The 25,611-nt window shown below is 47.5% G+C and overlaps 1 protein-coding gene across 2 annotated transcripts in view; it reads left to right on the top strand.

Annotated features, from left to right (window-relative positions):
* ppfibp2a (PPFIA binding protein 2a) overlaps positions 1–25,611 on the top strand; it is a 48,535-nt gene that overhangs the window by 6,643 nt on the left and 16,281 nt on the right. For both annotated transcript variants that reach the window (XM_057327389.1, XM_057327388.1), the window contains exons 4-6: positions 85–216; positions 22,781–22,873; positions 23,764–23,875. In XM_057327389.1, the coding sequence (XP_057183372.1) occupies positions 85–216; positions 22,781–22,873; positions 23,764–23,875 (337 nt within the window). The remainder of the gene's footprint in view (positions 1–84; positions 217–22,780; positions 22,874–23,763; positions 23,876–25,611) is intronic.

Genomic DNA, 25,611 nt, shown 5'->3' with positions numbered 1-25,611 from the left:
AGCTCGGCTCAGTCCTCAGATTTGTTTGCCTTAATACAGCTTGCTTAGTTTCTCTTGTTTTTTTTATGTGCTTGAAATCTGTAGGAGCTAACAAGCAGGACTTGTCTGGAAACGCAGAAGCTGGGTTTGACGGAGGAAGTGTCCTGTCTGAAACTAAACCTTGTGGACATGGAGGACAAACATGCTCAAAGCACTGAGAGACAACATAAAGCTGAGGTACAACTCTGATAATATCTAAACTCAGTCTTTTCTGTGGTTTGCTTTAAAATCAGATTAGAAAATGCAGGACAACAGAGCATAGCATCCCATTTTCAACCTTTGAGCCAAGAACGATTTCGATGATGTTCATTTATTCAGGAACAAACCAGTAAACATGTGGAGAGTGGACAAGAGGCTTAAAAAAATTCCTGTAACATGCTTCATTGTTTGTACTAGTTAAATTTGTTTTGTCCATTACAATTTTATAATGAAACTTCTTTTGTTATTGGAAAAACATGAACACACTCTGTCTGAAATATCTCAATGCTAACGTGTTGCATAAAGCAATATCACAGTGCTTAACTGACAAAAAGTTTAAAACATTTGTAAACCTTATTGCATTGTTATTAAGTGTTCCATTTGAAGAATGCTTATCGGTTCAATGACGTATTAGGATTTTCGACTTGCCAATTTTAAAATACAAATAAATAATAATATCTATTGCAGTTATTCAAACATTATGAATGTGGTGTAGCCTACACATAAATGCAGATACACAGCTTGCGGCAGTGTAGAGGGTTGTTGTTGTAGAGACTCAACAAATTTGTCCACTTTTGGTCATTTAGTAAACTGTGTGCTATATTCATGTGATGACTATGTTCAGTGTAAGTACTGTGGCACAGAGATACTTGATGTAAATTATAGCTTTCTGGATTTAATGGTGTGTTGGCATAAGCAGTATTTGTTTGTGAGTATGTGTACCTCCTATTTAAACATAATGTGTTAGAGGATAGTACACGTGAGCACATGTGACATTTAGTCATGAGAGAAGTCTAGAAGTTGAGTGAGGAAAAAAACAAAGTGTCTTTAGCCTTGAAGGTATTAAAAATGACCCCAGCGTGTGATCTGACAACTGCTAGGGTCCACACAGAGAAAGAATGGCACGAATTCTCCCATGAGCATTCCATAAGAATGCCAAACTCTCTCTCTCTCTCTCTCTCTCTCTCTCTCTCTCTCTCTCTAATACATGCTGTAAATAAGCCGGTCATCTAGCTTACTATGTTGTTGGTCTTTCCTGCCTTTTTGAAAGTTCTTCCGTACACTTGGAACACACTCCCCTTGTGTGAATGATGCCTCACAAAGCTGTATTTGACACTTTAATTGCTTGAATTTCATGAACTCGATATGTAGCTGGAACTTATTTTCACCACTGTTTTTGTGCTTGGCTTAGCAAACGTTATTTGTATTATAGGTTATTTAGCCATTATGGAAACAGGAAAGCCAAGTTCCAGCTGATGACAGTTTTATGCATTGAATCATAAGTTCACTTGTTTTACATAATGTTTTCAAAGATTAGTACCCAGACGTAGATGGTATTTTAAACACCACATTTAGTAGCTGGATTGTGTTTAAATGCCGATTGGAAATCCTGGAAAAGAAATCCTTGGCTCTTTAACAAGGCCTTATATTAGAGCCATTTGCATGTGAAATGGGTCACATAGGTATTTGCACTTCTAAAGATAATTTCAAAAAGCTTAGAGGGGTGTGAGCATTGTGGTTTGTCAACCATCTGTCAATCTACTGAGAAATTAAGAACTTGAATGCCCCTTAAATACTCCAGGTCTTTAAACTTAGAGAGTGACCAAACTGCAAAACTGTGCTTTGTTTTTATGTGATGTGTGTAAGCAGGTTTATCATTAATATTTTTTGAGAATCAGTGCAAATGGTAATACTTTTAGTATCACGCCGAAATGTGTAATAGATACGCTGGTCAACTCAAGAAAGTGTGTCAGTGTCACGCTTTCCCTCCTCTAGGTGTGAAAATGACACGCATGTATGAAGGTGGAGTAACATTAGCAGCAGGGATTTTCTAATATAATTACCTAATGTAATTTGCCATCATGACGTGTATTTTTTTTTTTTTGATTTGATTTTGGGTGGGTGTGATTTTTAATTTCTTTCTTTATGCACACACTTTATACTCATTTAGTACGTAACCGACCCCACCCCTAAACCTAACAGTTTTTATATGATATAATATAATTTATTACACGGCTCGTTGGAATGTTTGATTCTGATTGGCCAGTCGTGACATTTGCAGGTTCGTTATTCCCAGATAACAACCTCTCAAAACTAATAACACACGTAACCCGGATGCAGCAAATCATTTTGACAGTTTTTTTTTGACAAATTAAATGTATACATCTTTTAATAATACATATGGCATTATATTACAAATGATTAGACCTAATTAGCTAATAAAATATTTCAAAATCACATTTCATGTCCAGTTTTCTTCTCATGTGGCAAGTAGCTGTGTAATGCGAAATTTGTCCAGATGGTGCTGCGAATATTGGCAGGAGCGATTCCTCCATCTTTTACATTTCTGTACCGAGAGGTAATGCTGTGTTGTTTTGTATCGTATCTTCTATTGGTCTCACGCACTCACGTGACGCGAATTGGCAAGTCAGAGTTCACCAAACTGGAACTTTGCTATGCAGCAAAATGCAAAATACGGACGGTCTTGCGTTTCCGGTCTTCGCAGGCGTATGAATGGAAGTCAATAGACCTATTTCACAGCGTGAAGTGTACAAACCGGAAGACGCTTGTCCGGTCAATGCTGTAAGCTCCATTCACTACACAGAACAGTTGTGGAGACCAGAAGAAGTTAGGCATGTAGCACTCCCTTTATGCTGATTTGTCTAACATATATCAGACCTTGACAATAAATAAATCGCTCAAAAAAACAATGTTTTTGTAATGTTTGTTTTCCTTATTTTTACATCTCCCAGTAAACCATGAATAAATCGGACAACATATGCTACTTTTGTTTTTGGTAAATAAAATGAATGCCTGTGAGAAAACAAGCTGAATGAATGAATGGTTATGGCAGCAGTGCGGTCGGAAAAAGTATTTCCCTACTTCCAGTCGCCGCCGCCATATTGTGAAATAGGCGTATGAAACGAAAAGTCAAGTGTGACCTTGGCTTGAGACGCCACTGAGTGTGTTCCTGGAGCGCAGTCATCAATGATTAAAAACTACTGTGCTCATACAACGATACTGTATGGTGTCACGGCTGGCGTGGTGGAAGAACCCAAATGCAGGCAACAGCGGTGATGAAGGGGTTAAACACGGATATTTATTAATAACAAATAAACACAAAACAAAGACCCACAATGGGGTAACGAAGACCATACTAAATATAAAAACAGAAACAAAAATATTTCCCACAAGGGGGCAAAAACAGCAGGACCAAAATAACAAGAACTAACACGACCAAATGTCAAAACATCAAAACACAAGGCTGGACTTGAAGAGACAAGGAGCACACGAACGAGGTACACGGTACACATACGTACACATACAATGACCAACCCAGGACAATGAAACATGAGGGTATTATATAGCGAGGACAAATGAGGGATAATGACACAGGGCAGGTGAGGGTAATGAAACATGGACGGGAAGCAATACGTGAAACGAGAGGGGCGGGGCTAATGACGAGACACTGGAGAGAACGCATATTATTGTCAAAAGGACAATAATATGTTTCTCTCCATACATAACCAAAGACTTTGTCATGGCTCTGCCTCAGGACCAGGAAATCCAAGACTAGGTGAGGCAGAGCCATGACAGAAGCCCCCCCTTTAATGAGCACCTCCAGGTACTCACCAAGGGTTAGACAGACGAGACAAGGCGGACTGGGTGACAGACAAGACAAGGCAATACATAGAAAACAAAATCAGGGGCAGACATGACAAGATAACAATAGGACTTGGGTGGGACAATAAAAATAACAAACATGGGAGGAAGGATGGGGCCAAACAAGGGCTCATAGCGTCACTTGAGCGTCGGTGGGACAAGGCTGGGACCCGGCTGCTGCACCGGACCGGATTCCAGCCGCACCGGACCGGGCGCCGGCCGCACCGGACTGGATGCTGGCTGCACCGGCGTGGACGCTCCTCCGCTGCGCCTCTCCCTCCTTCTCCGCACCACCGGATCCATAGCCGACCTTGGCGAATCCGAGGGGACCGGAGGGAGTTCCGCATCGGAGGAGTCCGCCGACGTCATCCATGGATCCCCCCTCTCAGAACCATGACAGTATGGCTTTCGAAGATTTGGAATGCAACACGACCTGTTCCTAATGTTTTTATATTGTTTTTGGTGTGTGATTTATTAAATGCCTGTGGCTGACTTCTATTTGCTTGTTGCGGGTTTTTTAATCGTTGGGAGGTGGGTAGGTTTAGAAGTGGGGTTAAGTGCTCTAAAATATCTATTTTTTATTTGTGCCACAATGAGTACAAATAATTCATATTTATAAAATCGTTTCAGTTTTAACGTTGCAAGTGCAAATAACTTTTTTGTGCATTTTCACGCCTAGAGGAGGCAAAGCGTGACACTGACACACATTTTAGAGTGGACCAGCGTGTCTATTACATGCTTTGGCCTGATACTGGGTTGTTCAGACATAGGCCCTGTCCCAAATGGTGCACTCCGGTCTTGTGGACCTCCGAGTCCACACTTGGTGACGTCAGGAAGTGCAGACCTATAGGGCACTAGACACGAGTCCACAGGGGTACGTGGGAGTGCATTTTGGGACAGACTTGAGGTCATCATGCCGGAAAGAGCAAGCGGTGCTTTCTAATCAACTCAACTCAACTTTATTTATATAGCACTTTTTACAATTTTCATTGTTACAAAGCAGCTGTACATAAGACATATTGACTATAAGCAAAACAATTAAAGTTGTACCTGCAAAAACAAGAAAAAGTTGAAAACACAGAAGACAGACATACCCACATACAAAACACTCCACACACACAATATGCACACGTACTAACACACATAGACACACACACAGATGCGCACGCACACACACACACGTACACAGACAAGTACGCGCACACACACAGACACGCACGCACGCACGCACGCACGCACGCACGCACGCACGCACGCACGCACGCACACACACACACACACACAAACACACACACATGCTCAGTGAGAGCACACATTTAAGATAAAGGAGACAGAAGCACAGGTCAAATATAACAGACTATAAATTCCTATATGCTATATTAATTAAGTAAAACTTTAAAATTCTAAAGCAGCCCCCCCGGCCAGGCAAAAAACTGTATGCAAGCGGTGGCGAGGAACCCAAAACTCTAATCGAGAAAAAAAACCTTAGGAGAACCCAGGCCCAACCAGGGGATTCCAGTTCCCCTCTGGCAAAAGCTGCTGCCTCTGCACAAGCTCCAGAGAGCTTGCACAACAAGGCTAAATAAAATAAATAAACTTACTAATAAGGTAAATTATAGTTTTAAGATTATCATTAATAATGTAATAGCATTTTAAATTTTGTGGTGAAGACGTGTCAGGTGACCGCGTCCTTCTTTATCCAGCTCTATCATCTCAGCTCTTGTCAGGTCGCCGCTTCCCATTCTCCGCTCTACCATCAGGTCTGGGCATGAACTGCATCGTGCTCGCTGCGGTAACCTTGGAACAATGAGGCAAGACTGGCTGAGAGTAGAGTACTGTTCTGCACTCTTTGATGCAACAAATACATCAGTTGTGTTTTTGGTTCGGGTTGATCTAATTAATGCAGCCTAAACCCTCAGAGGATTTATATTATGGAAGTGTAGTGTATGCAAGATTAAAGAGATGCGTCTTTAGTCTAGATTTAAACTGACTAATCACTCTTGCGGTACTTTGTTGTCATTCGCTGATCAGTCTGCACAGTGCCACGTGAAGTCGACCACACTTGTCCATTTGTTGTTATTTTGGAGAATTGGGACAGGAGCTGCCTGTTTTTATAGTTCTGTATTTCATATGTTGATAATATGCCACCCGAGCATTATGCATTAGAAAGTTATGTTTGTAATGCATTCGTTTGGCATGATGTAAATGCAACTGCTTATGTATATGTAATTATTTTTATACACTATACTTAATGTGCATAATGTGTTCTTAATATGCATGTATGTTGTTATTTAATATATCGCTGTGTGACGAGGGAGGCGTGACGAGAGCCGTGGGAGGAGGAAGCGAGGCCGGTGGCGCAAGTGATAATGAGTGTCAGCTGGGCGTTACACCGGTCTCGCATCTCTCACGGAGGAGATCGGAAGCATAAAAGGACAAGCAACAGGAGTAAACGGCGAGAGAGGACCGGGCCCGGACATGTTTTGTTTATGTTTGTGTGGCCGGCAGTCTACCGTGAGGTGGCTGCTGGCCTTTTTACTACTGGATTATTGTTTGTTTATTTTTGATTAAAAGTTTGTGATTGTTCGCCGGTTCCCGCCTCCTTCCTTCCCTTTTATTGAGCTATTATTACAAGAGTATTATTATTACTGTTATTGCAGAGCCCATAGACAACTATATATAAATCTACAACAAAACATGGCTTATTACCTTAAGTAAGAAAATACAATGCATTAAAAGTTTTTTATTCTTGAATAGCTGGCTTAATAGAAAATAAATAAGCAATAATGTGAATAAGAAATTAATTTAGAATTTTATCAAAACATACATTTAAAAATGTATCTGTTATGTTTATACGTATACATCGGACATCCACGACACTCCTCCCATCCATTCTGTGATTGGGCGTTCGCAAGGACTTCTGGGTTGTAAGTTGTGTGGAGCCTGCTGCAGTGCGGGCATCAAGGGCACAAAGGGGTCACTGATGAGCACACTTCAGAACATAAAAATGACAAATGGGACACCCTACGGACTCGTAGACTTGGCGAGCATGCGCAATTTAAGTCCACGAGACTGCAAGTCCACATGAAGTGCGCCATTTGGGACAGGGCCATAACTTGTAAAACAAAGTGTTCTTTAATAAGTATCTGGTTTGCTTCCTAATAAATGAAACTTCCTACTCAAATGAAGTTTTGGTAGAACTGACTTGGCAAATCTAGTTATCATTTCAGGTCATTGCAGCATTATCTTGGGCAGCTTTGTCTCTAGTACTTGCTCCAAAAACATTTAAAAGGCAAATAAACCACTATAAATAGAATGTATTCAAGATGGCGCCGTCGCTCCATGTGTTGTCTGTTTGTTTGACCATTTTAATCGGTTTTATCTGTCAGCCGCTGTGCAATGCTTCACTGGTTCTAACCACTGATTTTACTTGTCGCTCAGTGGTGAGTAACAACTAAAGCAGAACTTGGTGATCCGTTTCCGGTAATTTATCGACCACCAAAATATAACAAACTTTTTAACAGAGTTTGCCGAGTTCTTGGGTGACGTCACTCTGACTTACGAAAAGTTCCTTGATATTCTTCCTCCTGCGCTTTTTAAGCAAGTTTTTAATGATGTTGCTCCGCATCTCTTAATTATAGTAAATCGCACCTTAGAATCTGGAATAGTGCCTGATAGCTTAAAACATGCAGTCGTCTATCCATTACTTAAAAACAGAATCTGGACCCATCAGTTCTAACATATTTTAGGCCCATTTCCAATCTGCCTTTTATTTCCAAGATTTTGGAAAAAATGGTGTTTTTACAATTACAAAGTTTCTTGGTTGAAAACTCAATGTTTGAAACTTTTCAGTCTGGTTTTCGTAAATGCCATTCTACCGAGACTGCGCTTTTAAAGGTTCTTAATGATATCTTAATGTCTTGTGACTCTGAGGTGATTTTGCTTTTGACACAATAGATCATGCTGTTCTCACTGATTGTTTAGAACACTGTGTTGGTATAAGAGGGGTAGCTCTAGACTGGTGTACATCATATTTTGCAAACAGGAGTTTTTCTGTTAAGATGAGTGAACAATACTCGAGAAAGGCTTTTTTGCCCTGTGGGGTTCCCTGGTGTTCGATTCTGGCTCCCTTGCTTTTTTCTCTCTATATGCTCCCTCTTGGCTCGATCTTGAGAAAACATGGGTTGTCTTTTCATTGCTATGCGGACGACACCCAGATATATCTCCCTGCGAAATGCAACTCTCTGGGTCTTGAGTCTGTTATGGCATGCTTGGCGGATGTGAAGGCTTGGCTTTCACTAATTTTTTTTAAATTTTAACGATAACAAAACCGAAATGATAGTTTTTAGCCCATCTGAATCCTCAAATTCTTTGACACTGGATTTGGGAGATATGTCTCTGTGTTTAAAATCATGGGTAAAAAAATCTGGGCTTCAACTTTGATGATGGCTTAAAATTTGACCGTCAAATAAACTCAGTTGTTAAATCTTGCTTCTTCCAGCTTCGTCTACTCTCTAAGGCAAACCTTTTCTTTCTCTTAAAGATTTCAAAAAGGTAATCCACGCGTTTATTTTATCTGATTGGACTACTGCAACTCACTTTACCTCGGGATTAGCCAGACAGCTCTATCCCGCTTACAGCTTGTTCAGAACGTCATTGCTCGACTTCTAAGTGGGGCTAAAAAGAGGGAGCATATTACTCCGTTTTTTTCACTACACTGGCTACCTGTTCGTTTTAGAGTGGATTTTAAAATGTTGCTCCTTGTTTTTAAATATTTAAATGGCCTGGCCCCTACTTATCTCTGTGATCTATTGATGGAGTATCATCCTACTAGATCCCTTCGATCATCCAAGGATCTCTTTGTTGTCCCAAAGTCGAGGCTTAAGTGCAGGGGTGATCGTTTGCATTGCTGCCCCCCAGACTCTGGAACGCCTTGCCATCTTCCATTAGACAAGCCGGTTCTCTGAGTGTGTTTAAATCCAGGCTAAAGACTTTTTTATTTGCTCAAGCGTATGATTGATGTAATGTATGATGTGATTTGTATTCTCCTGTTTATATCTTTTACTGGAAAGCACATTGGTCAACTGTAGTTAAAATTAATTGTGCTATATAAATAAACTGTCTGTAATTCAGTTCGTAGAGGTAGGAAGAAAGGAGGCAGGGTCGGCGTTGGCTGGGAGACGACAATGCTTTATTTTCCTTAATCACAAACAAACTATACTTGCGCCACTGCGCGTCCTATAATCCTACAACTTTAAATATGTGTTGCGTATGAATCCGGTTGCTTTATAGCGGCTTCCTCGTCCTGCAGACGGTACGATTCGTCTTCCCAGCCAGTCTCTCTCTCTGTCTGTTCACTCCCGCAGCTTCTTATGCGTCTCCTCACCAATCACTGTAACGAGACACAGCTGATCGTAATGTGAATTTGACCTACTTATGCGCCGTCTTTCTCATGCCTCCTCCCTTCGGCGCAGACCTTGCTAAACCACGCCCCCCTTGCCACATACCCCCACCGCCCGACTCAGGCCGGGGCACCATCCGGCCTGCAGCCTCCCCCCCCTCCTGGAGAGGAAGTCGGCTACGACCATCTGAGGCCCCGGTCTGTGGACCACCTGAAATTTGAAGGGTTGTAAAGCTAGATGTATCTTTCATGCGGTGGAGCCATTGGAGGGGAGCGTGGTCTGAATGGAGCGTGAATTCGCGCCCCAGGAGATAATAGCGGAGGGTGAGGATGGCCCACCTGATTGCCAGGCACTCCTTTTCAATGGTGCTGTACCTCATCTCTCTTCTGGATAGCTTACGATTGATGTACAGCACCGGCCGCTCCTCCCCCTCTATCTCCTGGGACAAAACCGCTCCCACGCCCCGATCCGACGTGTCAGTCTGCAACCTAAAGGGAAGAGAGAAATCGGGAGAGTGCAATAACGGCCCGCCGCACAAAGCAGCCTTTACCTGGGTAAAAGCCTGCTGGCACGGCTCCGTCCACTGGACGGTATCCGGTTCCTCCTTTTTAGTGAGGTCAGTCAGCGGGCTGGTGAGGTCCGAATAATTAGGTATAAACCTTCTATAATATCCCACCAGCCCCAGGAACTGCCTCACCTCCTTTTTGGTCTAGGGTCTCGGTGCAGTCGCAATCGCTGTTGTCTTCTCAATTTGGGGACGCACCTGCCCGTGACCCAAGTGGAAGCCCAGATACCTTACTTCCACACACCCAATCGCACATTTCTTCGGGTTAGCCGTCAGCCCCGCTCCTCTCAGCGATCTCAGAACCGCCCGCAGATGCTGCATATGCCGCTCCCAGTCGTTACTGTATATAATGATGTCATCCAGGTACGCTGCGGCATATGCAGCGTGCGGTCGAAGCAGGCGGTCCATGAGACGCTGAAAGGTGGCCGGGGCTCCGAATAAGCCGAACGGAAGTGTGACGAATTGGTGTAATCCGAACGGCGTGGTGAAAGCGGTTTTTTCCTTGGATAAGGGAGATAAGGGGATCTGCCAGTATCCTTTAGTTAAATCCAGTGTCGAATAAAAGCGCGCCTAGCCGATCCAGCAACTCATCTATCCGTGGCATCGGATATGCGTCGAACTTCGACACAGCATTCACCCTGCGATAGTCCACGCAGAATCGAACCGAGCCGTCCATTTTAGGAACTAAAACTATCGGGCTTGCCCAATCACTGCTGGACTCTTCTATTACTCCCATCTCTAGCATCGCGCTTTAATTCCTCCTGAACCACCTTCTTTTTATGTTCAGGCTGCGAACCACTGCGCCCGGCTCGGTCTCAATATGGTGCTCGATGAGGTTCGTGCGGCCGGGCAGGGGCGAGAACACATCTGCAAAATTCGCATGCAACCTGGAAACATCGGTGAGCTGCGAGGGTGAGAGGTGATCCCCCCCCCGGAGCCAGAGCAAGAGATTGAACTTTGTGACTCGCTTCTGGCCCAAGATCCTCCTCTCTGCTCACTACCGTCGCCAGCGCCACCGTGTTCGCCTCACTCCATTTTTAAAGGAGATTGAGGTGATACATTTGATGTGCCCCGCTCCTGTCCGATCGCACCACCTCATAATTGAGATCGCCCACTCGCCGTGTGACCTCAAAGGGTCCTTGCCACTTGGCGAGTAATTTGGAGCTTGAGGTGGGAAGTAATACAAGTACTTTGTCTCCCGTGCGTAATCTGGCATCCCTGTTATACTGTCGGCTTTGTCTGTCCTGGGCTTCTACTTCTAGCAAATTCTCCATGGAGAGCCGCCCCAATGTGTGGAGTTTTGCTCGCAGGTCCAGGACATACTGAATTTGGTTTTTGCTGTCCGAGGGTCCGTCCTCCCAAGCCTCTCTTAGCACGTCCAACACCCCCCGGGGCTGACGTCCATAGAGAAGCTCGAAGGGGGAAAACCCCGTGGAGGCTTGCGGGACCTCGCGCACGGCAAATAACAGGGGTTCCAGCCAACGATCCCAATTCTTGGCGTCCTCGTGTACGACTTACGGATCATTGTTTTCAACGTGCGATTAAACCGTTCGACCAGCCCGTCCGTTTGTGGGTGATAGACGCTGGTGCGAATCGCTTTAATGCCCAATAGCCCGTATAATTCGTGGAGGGTCCGTGACATGAACGCCATGCCTTGATCCGTGAGAACCTCCTTCGGGGTTCCCACGCGGGAAACAATACGAAACAGGGCATCCGCAACACTTTTTGCAGAAATACTGCGGAGCGCCACTGCCTCGGGGTACCGCGTTGCATAATCTACTATGACTAATGCGAAGCGATGCCCTCGTGCTGACCCTCTAATGGCCCGATCAGGTCCATGCCAATTCTTTCGAAGGGGACCTGAACCAGCTGAAGGGGGCACAATGGTGCTTTTGGGATGACCGGTGGGTTTACCCGCCTACATTCAGGACAAGACGCACCTGCGCACGTTCTCATGAATGCCCGGCCAAAAAAATCGGGTTTACCGTTGCTGTTTGCCCTAGGTGTCCGGCCATTGGATTACAGTGAGCCGCCTGGAAAAGCATTTCCCGGCGGCTCTTTGGTATGACCAACTGGGTTGTATCTCTCTTTGTTTGAGTGTCTTGGGTCACTCGATACAACCGGTCCTTTAAAATGGCAAAATAGGGATAGGTGAGCGGCTGCGCGGGGTGGAGAAGCTGTCCGTCGATAGAACGGACCTGCTCAAACGCATGTTTGAGGGAGTCATCGTGGGACTGCTCTAGGGGGAAATCGTCGCACCGAGAAAGCTGTTGTCTTTCAACGGTGCGCCGTTCCCCGGAGTCTGATCCCCGTGGCTCCGGCTCCACTTCTCCCGCCTGCGCGACCGCCCCCTTCCGCCGCCCTCGCTTTGCCCAAGCAACATCCGCGCACAATTTCCCCAATAACACTGTAAACATCTGCCAATTTGTCCCTAAAATTAGTGGATGTCGGAGGTGCGGATTAACCGCCACCTCTATTCTATGCTTTTGTCCCCGAAATTGGATTGGCAGCGACACTAAGGGGTAGTTCACCACGTCCCCGTGCACGCACCGTACCTTAACCATGCGGCTCTTATCCGATGCCACGGATTGAATCAGACGTTGGTGGATGGAGGTCTGGTTACACTCTGAATCCACCAAGGCCTGATATGTATTCCCCTTTATACTCACAGGTATCTGATACAGGCCGGCTGAATCGGGGGCAATCTGTGGCGAGTCGGGGATCTGGATCACCGTACCGACTTCCATCACATGGCAGCGGTCTATCTTGTGACCCGGCTCCCCACACCGCCAACAGATCGGCCCAGACCTTTCCGCCGCCCCAGCGGCAGGAAGTAGGCCAGGAGATTGGTGAGGAGAGGCTGAAGTGACGACCAGCCCGGCCGGCCTGCTTTAGCGGCCCGCTCCTCGCTGGACTGGCCGGACGGTTTCCGCTGGCTCCAGGGTCCGGGGTGCTGGCCTGGGGACGAGGCCGGTCCGGGTCCTGGGAAAAGGAATAGACTTGGAGAAAGAGGGGATAGACACAGAAAGAGGGAGAGAGGTAGATGGTCTGGGAAGGCCGACCCCGGGGCACACCACCATCTGGTCCTCCGCCAACTGGATGGCCTGACTTAGCGATGCCGGCCGGTGACACTGGACCCACTGCGTGGTCTTCATTGGCAGCCGCACCACGAACTGCTCCAGCGTCACCTTGTCGATGATTCCCTCGGCATCGCTTCCGTCGGCCATCAGCCATTTGCGGCACGCGTCCCGGAGCTGTTGGGCCATCGCAAAGGGCTGGCCGCACTCCCCAAGCTCGAGTGAGCGGAACCGCTGACGGTGCTGCTCGGGGCTCAGGCCGCTGGAGGATAGCTTTCTTGAGGTCCGCGTATACCAGGAGATTCTGGACTGGCAACTGCTGGGCGGCCAGCTGGGCCTCCCCCGTTAATAGGGGAATAAGCCGCGCCGACCAGACTTCCAGCAGACTTCCGAACAGCTCGAGAAACGCCTCCGGGTCGTCCTGAGCTCCCATCTTGTGAAGGGGGAGACCAGCGGCTGGGGGTGTGGCCGATGGCTCCCTCGTGGCTCCTTCCCGACTTACCCAGCTCCAGAACGCCTCGCAGTCTTCCTGCTGAGCCTGGACGAGGGCTTGGAAGCATCGTTCCTGGTCTTCCCGAAGACTCAGCAGCGCCTGGTGGTGTTCCCGGTGAAGACCGGCGAGAGACTGGATCACGTCCGCAAATGGCGTGGTTGGCGGGGACTGCATGGCGGCGGCGGCTCACTTTCTTCCTTTCTTCCCGGGTTTCGGCACCAATGTAATTCAGTTTGTAGAGGTATGAAGAAAGGAGGCAGGGTTGGCGTTGGCTGGGAGACGACAATGCTTTATTTTCCTTAATCACAAACAAACTGTATTTGCGCCACTGCGCGTCCTATAATCCTACAACTTTAAATACGTGTTGCGTATGAATCCGGTTGTTTTATAGCGGCTTCCTCGTCCTGCAGACGGTACGATTCGTCTTCCCAGCCAGTCTCTCTCTCTGTCTGTTCACTCCCGCAGCTTCTTATGCGTCTCCTCACCAATCACTGTAACGGGACACAGCTGATCGTAATGTGAACTTGACCTACTTACGCGCCATCTTTCTCACGCCTCCTCCCTTCGGCGCAGACCTCGCTAAACCACGCCCCCTTGCCACACTGTCATTGTCATTTTAAATCATGATGGGATAGTTTCAGGCCTCAAGTCTAGTCCTAGACTAAAGTAAATGTTAGAACTGTCTAAACTGAAAACAGCTTGCACCGACATTGGCATTTCAGTGCCATTGTTTTGTTTTGAAATCCGATATTTTTTTGTAAGTCATGTTTGTAAAAACAACCAGACACAAAAACAGCTTCTTCCCTCAGGCCATCCATCTACCTCTTGAACAGTTAAATGTTTTTTACCCACCGTGCAAATAATAACTCAATAATAATTAAGTGCAATATTAATTATATCGTCTAGATAATACACTATCTATTTTTTATACAACGTTTTTGTAAATTATATTTCATTTTGCTGTATATAGCACATACCTTGTAAATACAATAGTCTATTCTTATTTTTTATTTGTTTTTTATTGTGTTATGGTCTCTGTGTACTGGATGCTCCTGTCACCAAAACAAATTCCTTGTATGTGCAAACATACTTGGCAATAAAGCTCTTTCTCATTTCTGATTCTAAAACTACTTAAATGTCCTGATTTACTGTAACTTATGCCTAGTCCTGGTTTAATCTAATTTTTGCCTGGCAAACCACCCCTAAATATATGTAAATAAACCCTAGGAAAAACACTCCGGAAAAAGATATGTATCAGAATTTACATCCAGTTAACAAAGGGGATTTATTTTGTAACCGGAAAAGATATGTATCAGAATTTACATCCAGTTAACAAAGGGGATTTATTTTGTAACCTTGTTCTTCAAATAACTTGAAAAACACATACCGCCACATATCATGTCTCCTTCCCTTAATCCATCCTTTTCACTTCCTCTCATGCTCAGGCATTTATCTGTTTTATCTGTCCTGTCTGACAGAGCGTAGTGAATCTGATCAGTGATCTGCAGGAGCAGATGTGTAGAATTCGGCAGGAGATCTCCAGTAAGATCACAGAGAAGCCAGTGGAGATGGACACAGAGAAAGGTTGTGAGCCAGCGCAGACGTCTGCCAGCAGTGCAGCAGTGGGTCAGAGATCCGGAGCTTTACAGTAGTCATGCTTGGACATGCTCAGACACAGGAACTGCATGAAGCTCATGTGTGTAAAACGGCAGTGTGTGTTGCTAAAAATTCCACATTAAGCGTAATAGCAGAAGTGTTTCGTAAAAGAGATTGCATCTTTTCATTGTTAAATAAAATTCAATGCACAATTATTTGTATAGCGCTTTTTACAGATTACACTAATCCAAAGAACCTTTACACAAGGACACAATATAAAACACACATAAAACAAAAACAAATAAAAAACGGTACTTTGAATATTGTTTAAAAGTGTTTTATCACGAACTCTAATAGATGGAAACTTTTTAGCAGCCTTTGGTTCAACTATGAACCAAGCAGCGTTATGATGAATGCAAGACACCTAGGGCCCTATTTTCACGATCTAAGTGCATGGTTTAAAGCGCAGGTGCACTCGGGGCGTGTCCGAATCCCTTTTGCTAATTTAACGACGGGAAAACAGCCCGTGCGCATGGTCTAAACGGGTTGTCGCGATTCTCTTAATGAGTAATGGGTGTTTTTTGGGTGTAACGTGCAGTCAACCAATCAGAGTCTCATCTCTCATTCCCTTTAAGAGCCAGTTGCACTCGCGCCATGGCGGATTCGTTACTTACACGGCGGAATTTGCAATAGCAAAAACTGGACGCTTCTCTAGAGAGGAAACGCATGATGAGATCATCTACATGACAAGCAGGATTTTTTATCTTTATGTACACAATAATAATCTTTTACATTGTAATCCATTTTTTATATTTGGCATGTTTGTGTGCTGCGGCGCATCCCTCTATGTAATAAGTAAAGTGAAAGCGCATTGTATGTGCACCGCCCAGAGGCGCATTTTCTACTAATTTAAAAAAAATTGTGCCATTGACTTCAGACTTTAGACCAGGTTTGAGTTGGTCTATGGCGCAGTCTATTTTCAGTTCCTCAAAATAGCAGCGCACCAACAATCCGCCTGAGCACACCTCTTTTTTAGACCAAAACGGGCGCACAAATGTGCAAATGCATTTGCTATTTAAACAACGTGGCGCCGGACGGGAAAATGAGAACTTTGTCGGGCGGAAACTAGCAAAAACACTTGCGCTGCGCCGGGTGTACTAGGGCCCGTACTGTGAAAATTGTAATTTTTGGGAAAAAAAACAAGACTGTGTACACTTGGGAAAATATTAAGCAAACTGTTCAAAAACCATTGCAGATGATGTGATTCAATTAGTAGAGAGTGTCTTAGTGTATTCCATGTTTAAAAAAATATTGTTTTAATGCCCCAACCTACAACATTAACATGATGTGTGTAACCAACATTGTCTAAAAGTACTTAGCCTGCATAAACAGCCCAGCTTACCACAATTTCAATTTTCATTATTTACAGTAATTTCTCAGATAGGTGAATATATGTTCCCTTTCTGTCGGTCTCTCGACGTTGTGTCGAACCGACAGAATGGGGTTTGTCTTGAGAACCTATCATCTTCTGAGTATTTAGAAAAGGCCAATGAAAATTGGCGAATGAAATTTGCATGCCGGGCTCCTCCCCGGATGTCCGGGTATAAGAGGGAAGCCGGCGTGCTCATTCATTCACCTTTTGTTCTTCAGAGCCTACGCATCTGATGAGCTTCTCTACGATCTTGGTGATCATTCTTTCTGCTGGAATCTACGACGTGGACAGCGGACGGTCCCTTCCTGCAGTGACTCTCCCCTGGGTGTCTCGGCAGTTCCGGAGGTGTTCGAGCAAATTTCCTTTTCTAAAAGAGCAAATTTCTCCAGCGTGGCTTGTCCCGCTGTTCTCATGGGTGCAACACACTCATCGAGGAGGGGGACGGACACAATGCCTGCTTCCAGTTCGCTGGGGCAGACGTTGTGGATACGTCCTGCCCGCATTGTGGGCGGTGACGATTCAGATGTTGCATCACAGGTGGCTGTGTTCCCACAGGACTCAGCCACCACCTCGTTTGCTCCCCGTTCCGTGGCGGCAGGACTACGGCCCTGCCGTCCGCTACGGCAAGCAGCGAGGGTGATCTGAGGATTATTGTGAGCGATAATCCGCCAGCCACTGGCTCACGGACCGTTCGCACCTTGTCTCGCTCGTCTGACCGTTCCCCAGGAGACGGTCCGCCGTCTTATTCCTCAATCACGTATTCGGACACGATGCGTGATGATGAGATGTGTCTTGCAGCATCGGGTGGTGACGTACTGCCATCCGACTCCGACGATTCCACGGGCTCCCTCCCTCGGGGGGTCGAGCCCAGGAAGAAGCGGACGTCGAAATGTCAGCCATGCTTTCCCGGGCCGCTGTGAGTGTTGGGTTACAGTGCCTGCACTGCCTTTCCCGGCGCTCGCGGCTGGTTACATGGCGCCTCGGGTTTGAGCGCGGCTCCAAGCCGCGCCCGCCCCCAGTGCCGTGTTTACCGGAAGTGCATGAGGAACTTGGTAAGACCTGGAACGCCCCTTTCCGGCACGTTTCACGTCAAACAAATTTCAGTCACCCTCTCTTCCCTCGAGGTTGAGACAGCTGGAGGATACGTTGTTGTCCCCCAGGTGGAGTATGCCGCCACGGTGCTCGTGCCCGTAGGCGGCGGCCACCTGGGGGGGGCTCAAGCTAGACTCCCGTCCAAGGCATGTGGTGTCTCGGCATCTCTGGTGTCGAGAGCTTACATTGCGGCGGACCAAGCTGCCTCCTCTCTCCACGCTATGGCTCCTGCCAGGCCAGGGCTTTGAGAGAGCTCCACGAGGGTAAGACCGACCCAGCGCTTATGCAGGAACTCCGCGCCGCCACCGACCTCGCTCTACGGGCGACCAAGGTGACCACGCGGGCCCTGGGTCGGACGATGTCCACACTTGTGGTCCATGAGAAACTCCTCTGGCCAATACTTGCGCAGACGAGTAACGATGAGAAGGTCCGCTTTCTTGACGCACCCTTCTCGCAAGGGGGGGCTGGTTGGTGTTACTGTCGAGCCCCAGTGGCCCCGCTCACGCCCCGCCCATTGGGGGGGCGCGAGCCCGCATGCGGCCTCCCCCGGAGGGTTCGCGACAGTGAGAAGCAGTCCTCCGTGCCGCAACTCGGCCGCCTCGGCCGTCGAGTCCCGTGCACTGTCTGCTTCCCAGCAGCCCTGGTCCTCTTCGACGCCCTCCAGCTCTGGGGCGGCCCCTCTGGAGGAGACCGCGAAGAGGAGACCATCGCCCCATCAGCAGCCGCGGCGAAGCGGCTGTCATGGGAAGACATCAGGGGGATCGAGGCTACCATTGGGCCCGACCCCAGCCACATCACTGGGAAGTCGGATAGGGACGGATCCTGCCCCGTCTCTCCATCTGCTGGCTCCCTCCGGGGGGCTAGCGCCCACTTACTCTCAAGAAAGGAGAGTTTCTTCTCTCTCTGGGTTATCACAGCCCCTCCCACCCTCTGCACGACGGTGAACGGCAAACTCGACGTTGCATCATGGCGAAGCGCAATGTCGAGTATAAACACCAGCCCCCAGCACTCTCAGTCAGACAGTGCGTTGAGCTGCGCAGTCGCCAGGCAGGAAAAACAGCAGAGCTGATCTCTTCCCTGGGGGACCTCCCCCGGCAAGGAATCCGTACTGCTAGCCATCGAACCACCCCCCGGGGGGACGATGAAAAAGATCGTACCTTAGTCCCCGTCTCATTCTGGGAGCCTGTCTGGCTTCCCATGTTGTCAGACTGGCTAGGGAAGACGATCCGTCTCGGCTACGCGATCCAGTCGCCTCACGCCTGCCAAGTTCAGCATCCGATATACCTCAGTCAGAGGCTGGGATGTTCCCTTACATGCCGGCCGAGGTCGACACCCTTCTGGTGAAGGGAGTGATCGAGCCCGTCTCACCAGCCGAGATGTTCAACGGGTTTTACAGCCTGTACTTCATTGTCCCCAAGAAAGGCGGGGGGTTGCGCCCTATCTTGGGTCTGTGTGTTCTGAACAGGCACCCACACTTAGCTGCCTTTCAGGTTGATCACGCAGAAGCGCATCCTGACGTCCGTCAGGTGTCAGGACCGGTTCATGGCAGTCGACCTGAAGGACACGTACTTCATGTCTCGATCCTCCCTCGACATCGGCCGTTCCGACGGTTCGCGTTCGAGGGACGGGCATATCAGTACAGGGTCCTCCCCTTCGGTCTGTCCCTGTCTCCACTAGTCTTTACGAAGGTCGTGGAAGCCGCCCTCCTTCGCCGTAGGGAAGGGGGTGTGCGGGTACTAACTATCTCGACGACTGGCTCAAGTTTTGGCACACTCTCGAGATCTGTTGTGTACACACAGGGACCTAGATCGGTGGGGCTACAGGTCAACTGAGAAAAGAGCAAGCTCTCCCCGGTGCAGAGCATCCTCTTTCTCGGTATGGAACTCGACTCTGTCCTCACGAGCGGCCCCGCTCACCCCCCGGGGGGGCGCGAGACCCGCGACGAGGAAGCCCGCACCCTCGCGGCCTCCCAGAGGCAGCGCGACTGACTAGCGTGCCCGATCAGTGTTGAACTGCCTGAAGATCAGACAGTCAGCGGTCCCTCTGTAACATGCTCCTGGGATACATGGCACCCTCGGCGGGGGTGGTCCCCCTCGGGTCGATGCACATACGACCGCTCCAACACTGGCTGCAGAGTCAAGTTCCTTGGAGAGCGTGGCACACCGGCAGCAGGCGTATGGTCACACGCTTTTCTGCCGACACACCCTAACACCCTGGTCTCCATGACCTTCTTGGGGTTGGGGTGCCTTGTGCAAACGGGCAAGCAGTGTCGGGGCGGTGGACGGGCCCCCGCCTGCGTTGGCATTTCAACTGCCTAGAGTTGTTGGTTGTGCTACTTGCATTGAGGAGGCTACTACCTCTCGTGCAGGGAAGCACGTGCTGGTCCGGTCGGACAGCACAGCTGCTGTAGCGTATTCTTTCTCTCACAGCAGCTAACATGACTCGCCCGACGCCTCCTCCTCTGGAGTCAGCAGGTGATCAGCTCCCTGCGAGCCACACACATCCCAGGCGTCCTGAACCAGACAGCCGATGCGCTCTCTCGTCAGTCGACGCCTTGCGGAGAGTGGCGACTCCCTCCCCGCGCAGCCGGCTCATTTGGGGCAGTTCGGCCAGGCACAGGTGGTCCTGTTGCCTCCCCGGACTCCACCCATTGTCCGCTTTGGTACTCCCTGTCCGAGGTACCCTCGGCACGGATGCCCTTGCGCACAGCGCGGGACAAGCGGAAGTACGCTTCCCCCCAGTGAGCCTCATTGCACAGGTCCTGTGCAAGGCCAGGGAAGAGGAGCATCAAGTGGTACTAGTTACGCCCCTTTGGCCTAACCAGGACTTGGTTCTCGGAGCTGAGGCTCTGACAACAACTCCCCCCTGGCCGCTCCCCCTGGCGAATGGCTTCCCCAGGGGAAGGGGCACGTTACGGCATCCCAGGCAAAACCTGGTCTCCATGTCTGGACGGGACGAGGACATCCTGAGTGACCCACCCCCAGTCCGGTTGGAACGTCACTCAGGCTAGGGCTTCGGCCACTGGGCGGCTATATGCCCATAGGTGGCGCCTCTTCTCGTCCTGGTGCTCTTCTCGGCGAGAAGACCCTCGGAGTTGCTCGGTCGGGTACGAGCTGTCCCGTCCTCAAGAGAGCGGGGGAGTAACCTCTCCCCCTCCACACTGGGGAATGTATGTAGCCGCTACGGTTGCTCATCATGACCCAAGTGCTGGGAAGCCTCTGGGACAGCATGACCTGGTCATTAGGTTCCTAAGGGGCGCAAGAGGGTGACCACCTTATCCGCGCTCCGTACCCTCTTGCGACCTTGGTGGCGGGCCTCAAGAGGCCCCGCCCCTTTCGAACCTCTCGGGGTTGCCGCTCTTTCTCAGTCTTGATAAAGACGGCTTTCCGCATGGCGCTCACCTCCAAGTGGGTAGGGGATCTACAAGCACCCTCCGTGTCCACAGATTGCCTAGAACTCGGGGCCGGGATTCTCACGTTATCTTGAGACCCCGCCCCGGCTACGTGCCCAACCACTCTCCCGAGAGACCAGGTGGTGAACCTGCAGGCGCTCCCCACCGGGGAGGAAGACCCAACCTATCCGTGTTGTGTCCAATACGCGCACGGCGCCTCTACTTGGACTGCACGCAGAGCCCAGAAGCTTTGAGCAGCTCTTTGTCTGTTTCGGGGGTCAGCAGAAGGGAGGGCTGTCTCCAAACAGAGGCTGGCGCACTGGATCGTGGATGCCCTCGTTAGGGCATACCGATCTCATTTCGCCCCTGCCCGTTGGGGGTGACACACCCCTCGTGGTCACTGGCTCAGGGCGCCTCTCTGGCAGATATCTGCAGAGCTGCGGGTTGGGCTATGCCTAACAACTCCGTGAGGTTCTAATACCTACGCGCGGAATCGGTGTCAGCCGCATCCTGGCAAGGTGTGGGACCGGCAGCCGGTAGGGCGTACGCCTGCGGAAGCCCTTCCCCCTCTGGGGGGAGCAGTGGCGATCCCGCCTCACTTCTTTCCCTTCGGGTAAAGAACAGGCATTCCATCCATCACTAAGCACCCTTCCAGGACAGGCTGGGCAGAGCAGCCCTGCCCCCTTAGGCTGGGGAACAGTTGAGTTATCTCCCACATAGCTCTAACCGGACCTAGTGCTCCAGACGTGGTAACACCCCCTCCGTGGGCTGTTCCGTCTGATGTATCCTCATGAATGGTTCCCACCTTGGCAACCCATGACCTCCCCAGGTGGACTCCCACCTTGCGGTTAACTCCTGTCCGCACTTTCTTCCCATGAGTTCTCCCCTGATGGTGAGACCATCTGGTGTCTCCACTTATTCCTCCCTACGGTAGGTAGTGGCCTCTGCAGCATTTTTCCCCCAGGGGGAATAATGCTTACCCAGTGGCCCGTACGGTGCCGGGCGGCTTCTCGCCATTTAGAGAATTAGGTCTCCGCCCGTGACGGCCGGCGTTAGGGGGCTTCCCAACTTTTGTGGAAAGCTCTGGGTTCCCCTTCCTCTCCACTGGAAGGTCATAATTTCGCGTTAGCGTGTTCGTCTGACTCGCCCAGGCCAGTCAACGTCGCTCCGCAGAGATTGTGACGCGGCTCAGTGCTGTGATGTAACCTCGGTTCCCTGATGGAGGGAACGAGACGTTGTCCCTCATGCCACAACACTGGCCGCCCACCCCAGCGGTCGGGGGAGGATGCTTTAGGCTCCTCAGACCAAAGGTGAATGAATGAGCACGCCGGCTTCCCTCTTATACCCGGACATCCGGGGAGGAGCCCGGCATGCAAATTTCATTCGCCAATTTTCATTGGCCTTTTCTAAATACTCAGAAGATGATAGGTTCTCAAGACAAACCCCATTCTGTCAGTTCGACACAACGTCTCGTTCCCTCCATCAGGGAACCGAGGTTACATCCGTAACCAAGACGATTTATTTCAATACTATTTATGATTTGTTTATGATGTATCACTTAAATGTGGTGCTATGTAGGTTTTAATATAAATTTTGAATTGGATGTTTACTTACTAACTGGTATCTGTTTTCTGTGAGCTGTGATGTTTGGAAAATTTTGAGATTTATCTTCTAAAGTAATTTTTGCTGAGGTAATAATTTGTTCCCATGACTATAGTTGATGACAGTTTTTTATGAAATTCGTGCCATACTTAGATTCTGTCTTTAAAGGAGGCCCTATTTTAGTGTTGCTGTGTGATATAAGTAAACATTTTAAGTGTGTTTTTGTACAGAATCTGCTTCAGGAGCTGAAGATGTTAAAGAATCGAGTTGAACAGCTGGAACAAGAGAAGTCAAAGTACAAGCAAAAGCTCAATGTGACACAGGTATGAGACTTAGTGCTTTACTTATGATGCTTGATGAGAAGTTGAACATGTTTTAAGCACTGTTAGCCATTTTAGAACTTCTGCCAGACAGCTGCTTATCCTCTTTCCAAAACATGCCCTACAAAGACACCATTGTACTGTTTTGATTGTTGTACGTAACAAATAAACAGTTTACAAACATTTACTATGTATGGTATTATAGTAATGATGTTATTTTTTTTCAGCATTGATTCCCACTTCTTCTCTTCTCTACAGAATGTTTAATATGTGTGTCCATACAGCTTAAAGTCCGGGTAAACCGATGTTAAATATGTGCTCTGAGTTTGTCATACCATAGAAAAATATGTTATTAACCACTTAGCCAAATATGAATGATTAAAAAAGGAAATAAATTAATTATCAAAATCTTGAAAAACTGAGAAGTACTCCCTGCTTTCAAACTCTGGGGCTGTGTCCTCTGTCTGCGCTGAAACCACGCCCACTCGTCTCTCTCAAACCCCAGTAGGCTATATGAGAAGAGTTTTATCTGAGGATTTTAATTCAAACATGCGCAAGTCAATCCATGCGATCTTTATCGAGAATCACTGAAACGTCTCAAGCACACACTCTTATCTTGTCCGTTTGCTGTTCGCGTTCTTAACCACTGATACTGATGCGCTTTACTGTTAGGGGAGGGGTCATGCATGCTCTGTGGTTCCAGTGCGTCATCGAGACATATGAAGTGTTTTAGCATTTCTAGCATTTAAAATGTGTTTAGAAACAATTCTTAAAATTCACTTTTCTCTTTTATAAGATGCTGTGTAGTATTTTACAGACTACTGTAAATGTTTTAGATGTTTATACACGTCAAATGATGACAGAAAGTGTGAATATTTCTTTCTAACATTTAGGCAGAGATCACAAGTTTGCAGCAACTGTTGAGCTGTAAAAATGCTGAGATTGAGAGTCTACAGTCTCAGCTGCTCTCCAGAGCTCCAGTGTCTGTGGATAGCGCTGAGAGAGGTACAAATACCTTTTCTCATGCATGTCAAGACTAACCTCACCTGCAATGTAATGTTTTTAACTGGTGTCTAAAACTAACGTGTTACCTAGTGACACATGAATATACTGACCATGCAGACAATGAACAGATACGTGGCTTTTGGTGGCTGATAACTAAGGAGAGATATATCAAAAGATATGGCTTAAAAGGATCGCATGCAGGAATGGAACTATTTGTTTAACATAACAAACATTAATTTGTTATGAAAGGAACACACTTGTAAAATCATATTAAAAGATAGAAAAGCAAATAATTTGGTAAATATGTTTTTATTGTGAATTATGTACATTATGGTTCTGTGGCTGTTCAGCTGGAGACTTTTACTGTGATTTTTTAGTTCATTTTCAGATATCTTATATAAACATTAAATATATTTAGTAACATAAATATTAATTTAATTTCAGCTTTTTTGTGTACTTTCCATATCATTCGATTCCACCCACCACACTGTTTTTTGGCCTTTAAAACATATTGGTTGACAACTTTGTTCTCATTTCGTTTTGACATGTTCTCACCATTAGAAGAGATTTACAGGAGGAGACTCAACACTAAACGTACTCTTTATTCTACATGTATGCATAACAACACTAAAAACTATTAAAACGAAATGCAAATCACATCTGTGCATGTAAAACTCATTTCTGCTTCACTATGTGCATGCTCTTGTTTTATGTGACTGTAAACTGTGTGTGTGTGTGTGTGTGTGCGTGTGTGCGTTCATGTTTGTATATCCCGGTGGGGACCTAAACCTGAATACACACCAACACATGGGGACTCGTGTCACCGTGGGGACCAAAATTGAGGTCCCCAGGGGCAAAAAAAGCTAATAAATTGTACAGAACAATATTTTTTGAAAATCTAAAAATGCAAAAAGTGTTCTATGATCTTTAGGTTTAGGGATAGGGTTAGGGATAGGGGATAGAATATAGTTTGTACAGTATAAAAACATTACGCCTATGGACTGTCCCCACGGGGATAGTCAACCAAAGCCTGTGCGTGTGTGTGTGTGTGTGTGTGTGTGTGTGTGCGTGTTCATGTTTGTATATCCCGGTGGGGACCTAAACCTGAATACACACCAACACATGGGGACTCATGTCACCGTGGGGACCAAAATTGAGGTCCTCATGGGCACAAAAGCTTATAAATTGTACAGAACAATATTTTTTACAAATCTAAAAATGCAAAAAGTGTTCTATGATCTTTAGGTTTAGGGATAGGGTTAGGGATAGGGGATAGAATATACAGTTTGTACAGTATAAAAACATTACGCCTATGGACTGTCCCCACGGGGATTTAGTCAACCAAAGCAGGTTGGTGGTATGTGTGTGGGTGTGCGCGTGTGTGGTGTGTGTGTGTGTGTCGTGTGTGCGTTCATGTTTGTATATCCGGTGGGGACCTAAACCTGAATACACACCAACACATGGGGACTCGTGTCACCGTGGGGACCAAAAATGAGGTCCCCAGGGGCAAAAAGCTAATAAATTGTACAGAACAATTATTTTTGAAAATCTAAAAATGCAAAAAGTGTTCTATGATTCTTAGGTTTAGGGATGGGTTAGGGATAGGGGATAGAATATAGTTTGTACAAGTATAAAAACATTACGCCTATGGACTGTCCCCACGGGGATAGTCAACCAAAGCCTGTGCGTGTGTGTGTGTGTGTGTGTGTGTGTGTGTGGTGTGATTGTGTGGGTGT

The sequence above is a fragment of the Triplophysa rosa genome, unplaced genomic scaffold, assembly GCF_024868665.1.
Source record: "Triplophysa rosa unplaced genomic scaffold, Trosa_1v2 scaffold226_ERROPOS550011+, whole genome shotgun sequence".
In the NCBI taxonomy this organism is placed as follows: domain Eukaryota; kingdom Metazoa; phylum Chordata; class Actinopteri; order Cypriniformes; family Nemacheilidae; genus Triplophysa; species Triplophysa rosa.
This window is presented reverse-complemented; position numbering and strand designations above follow the sequence as displayed.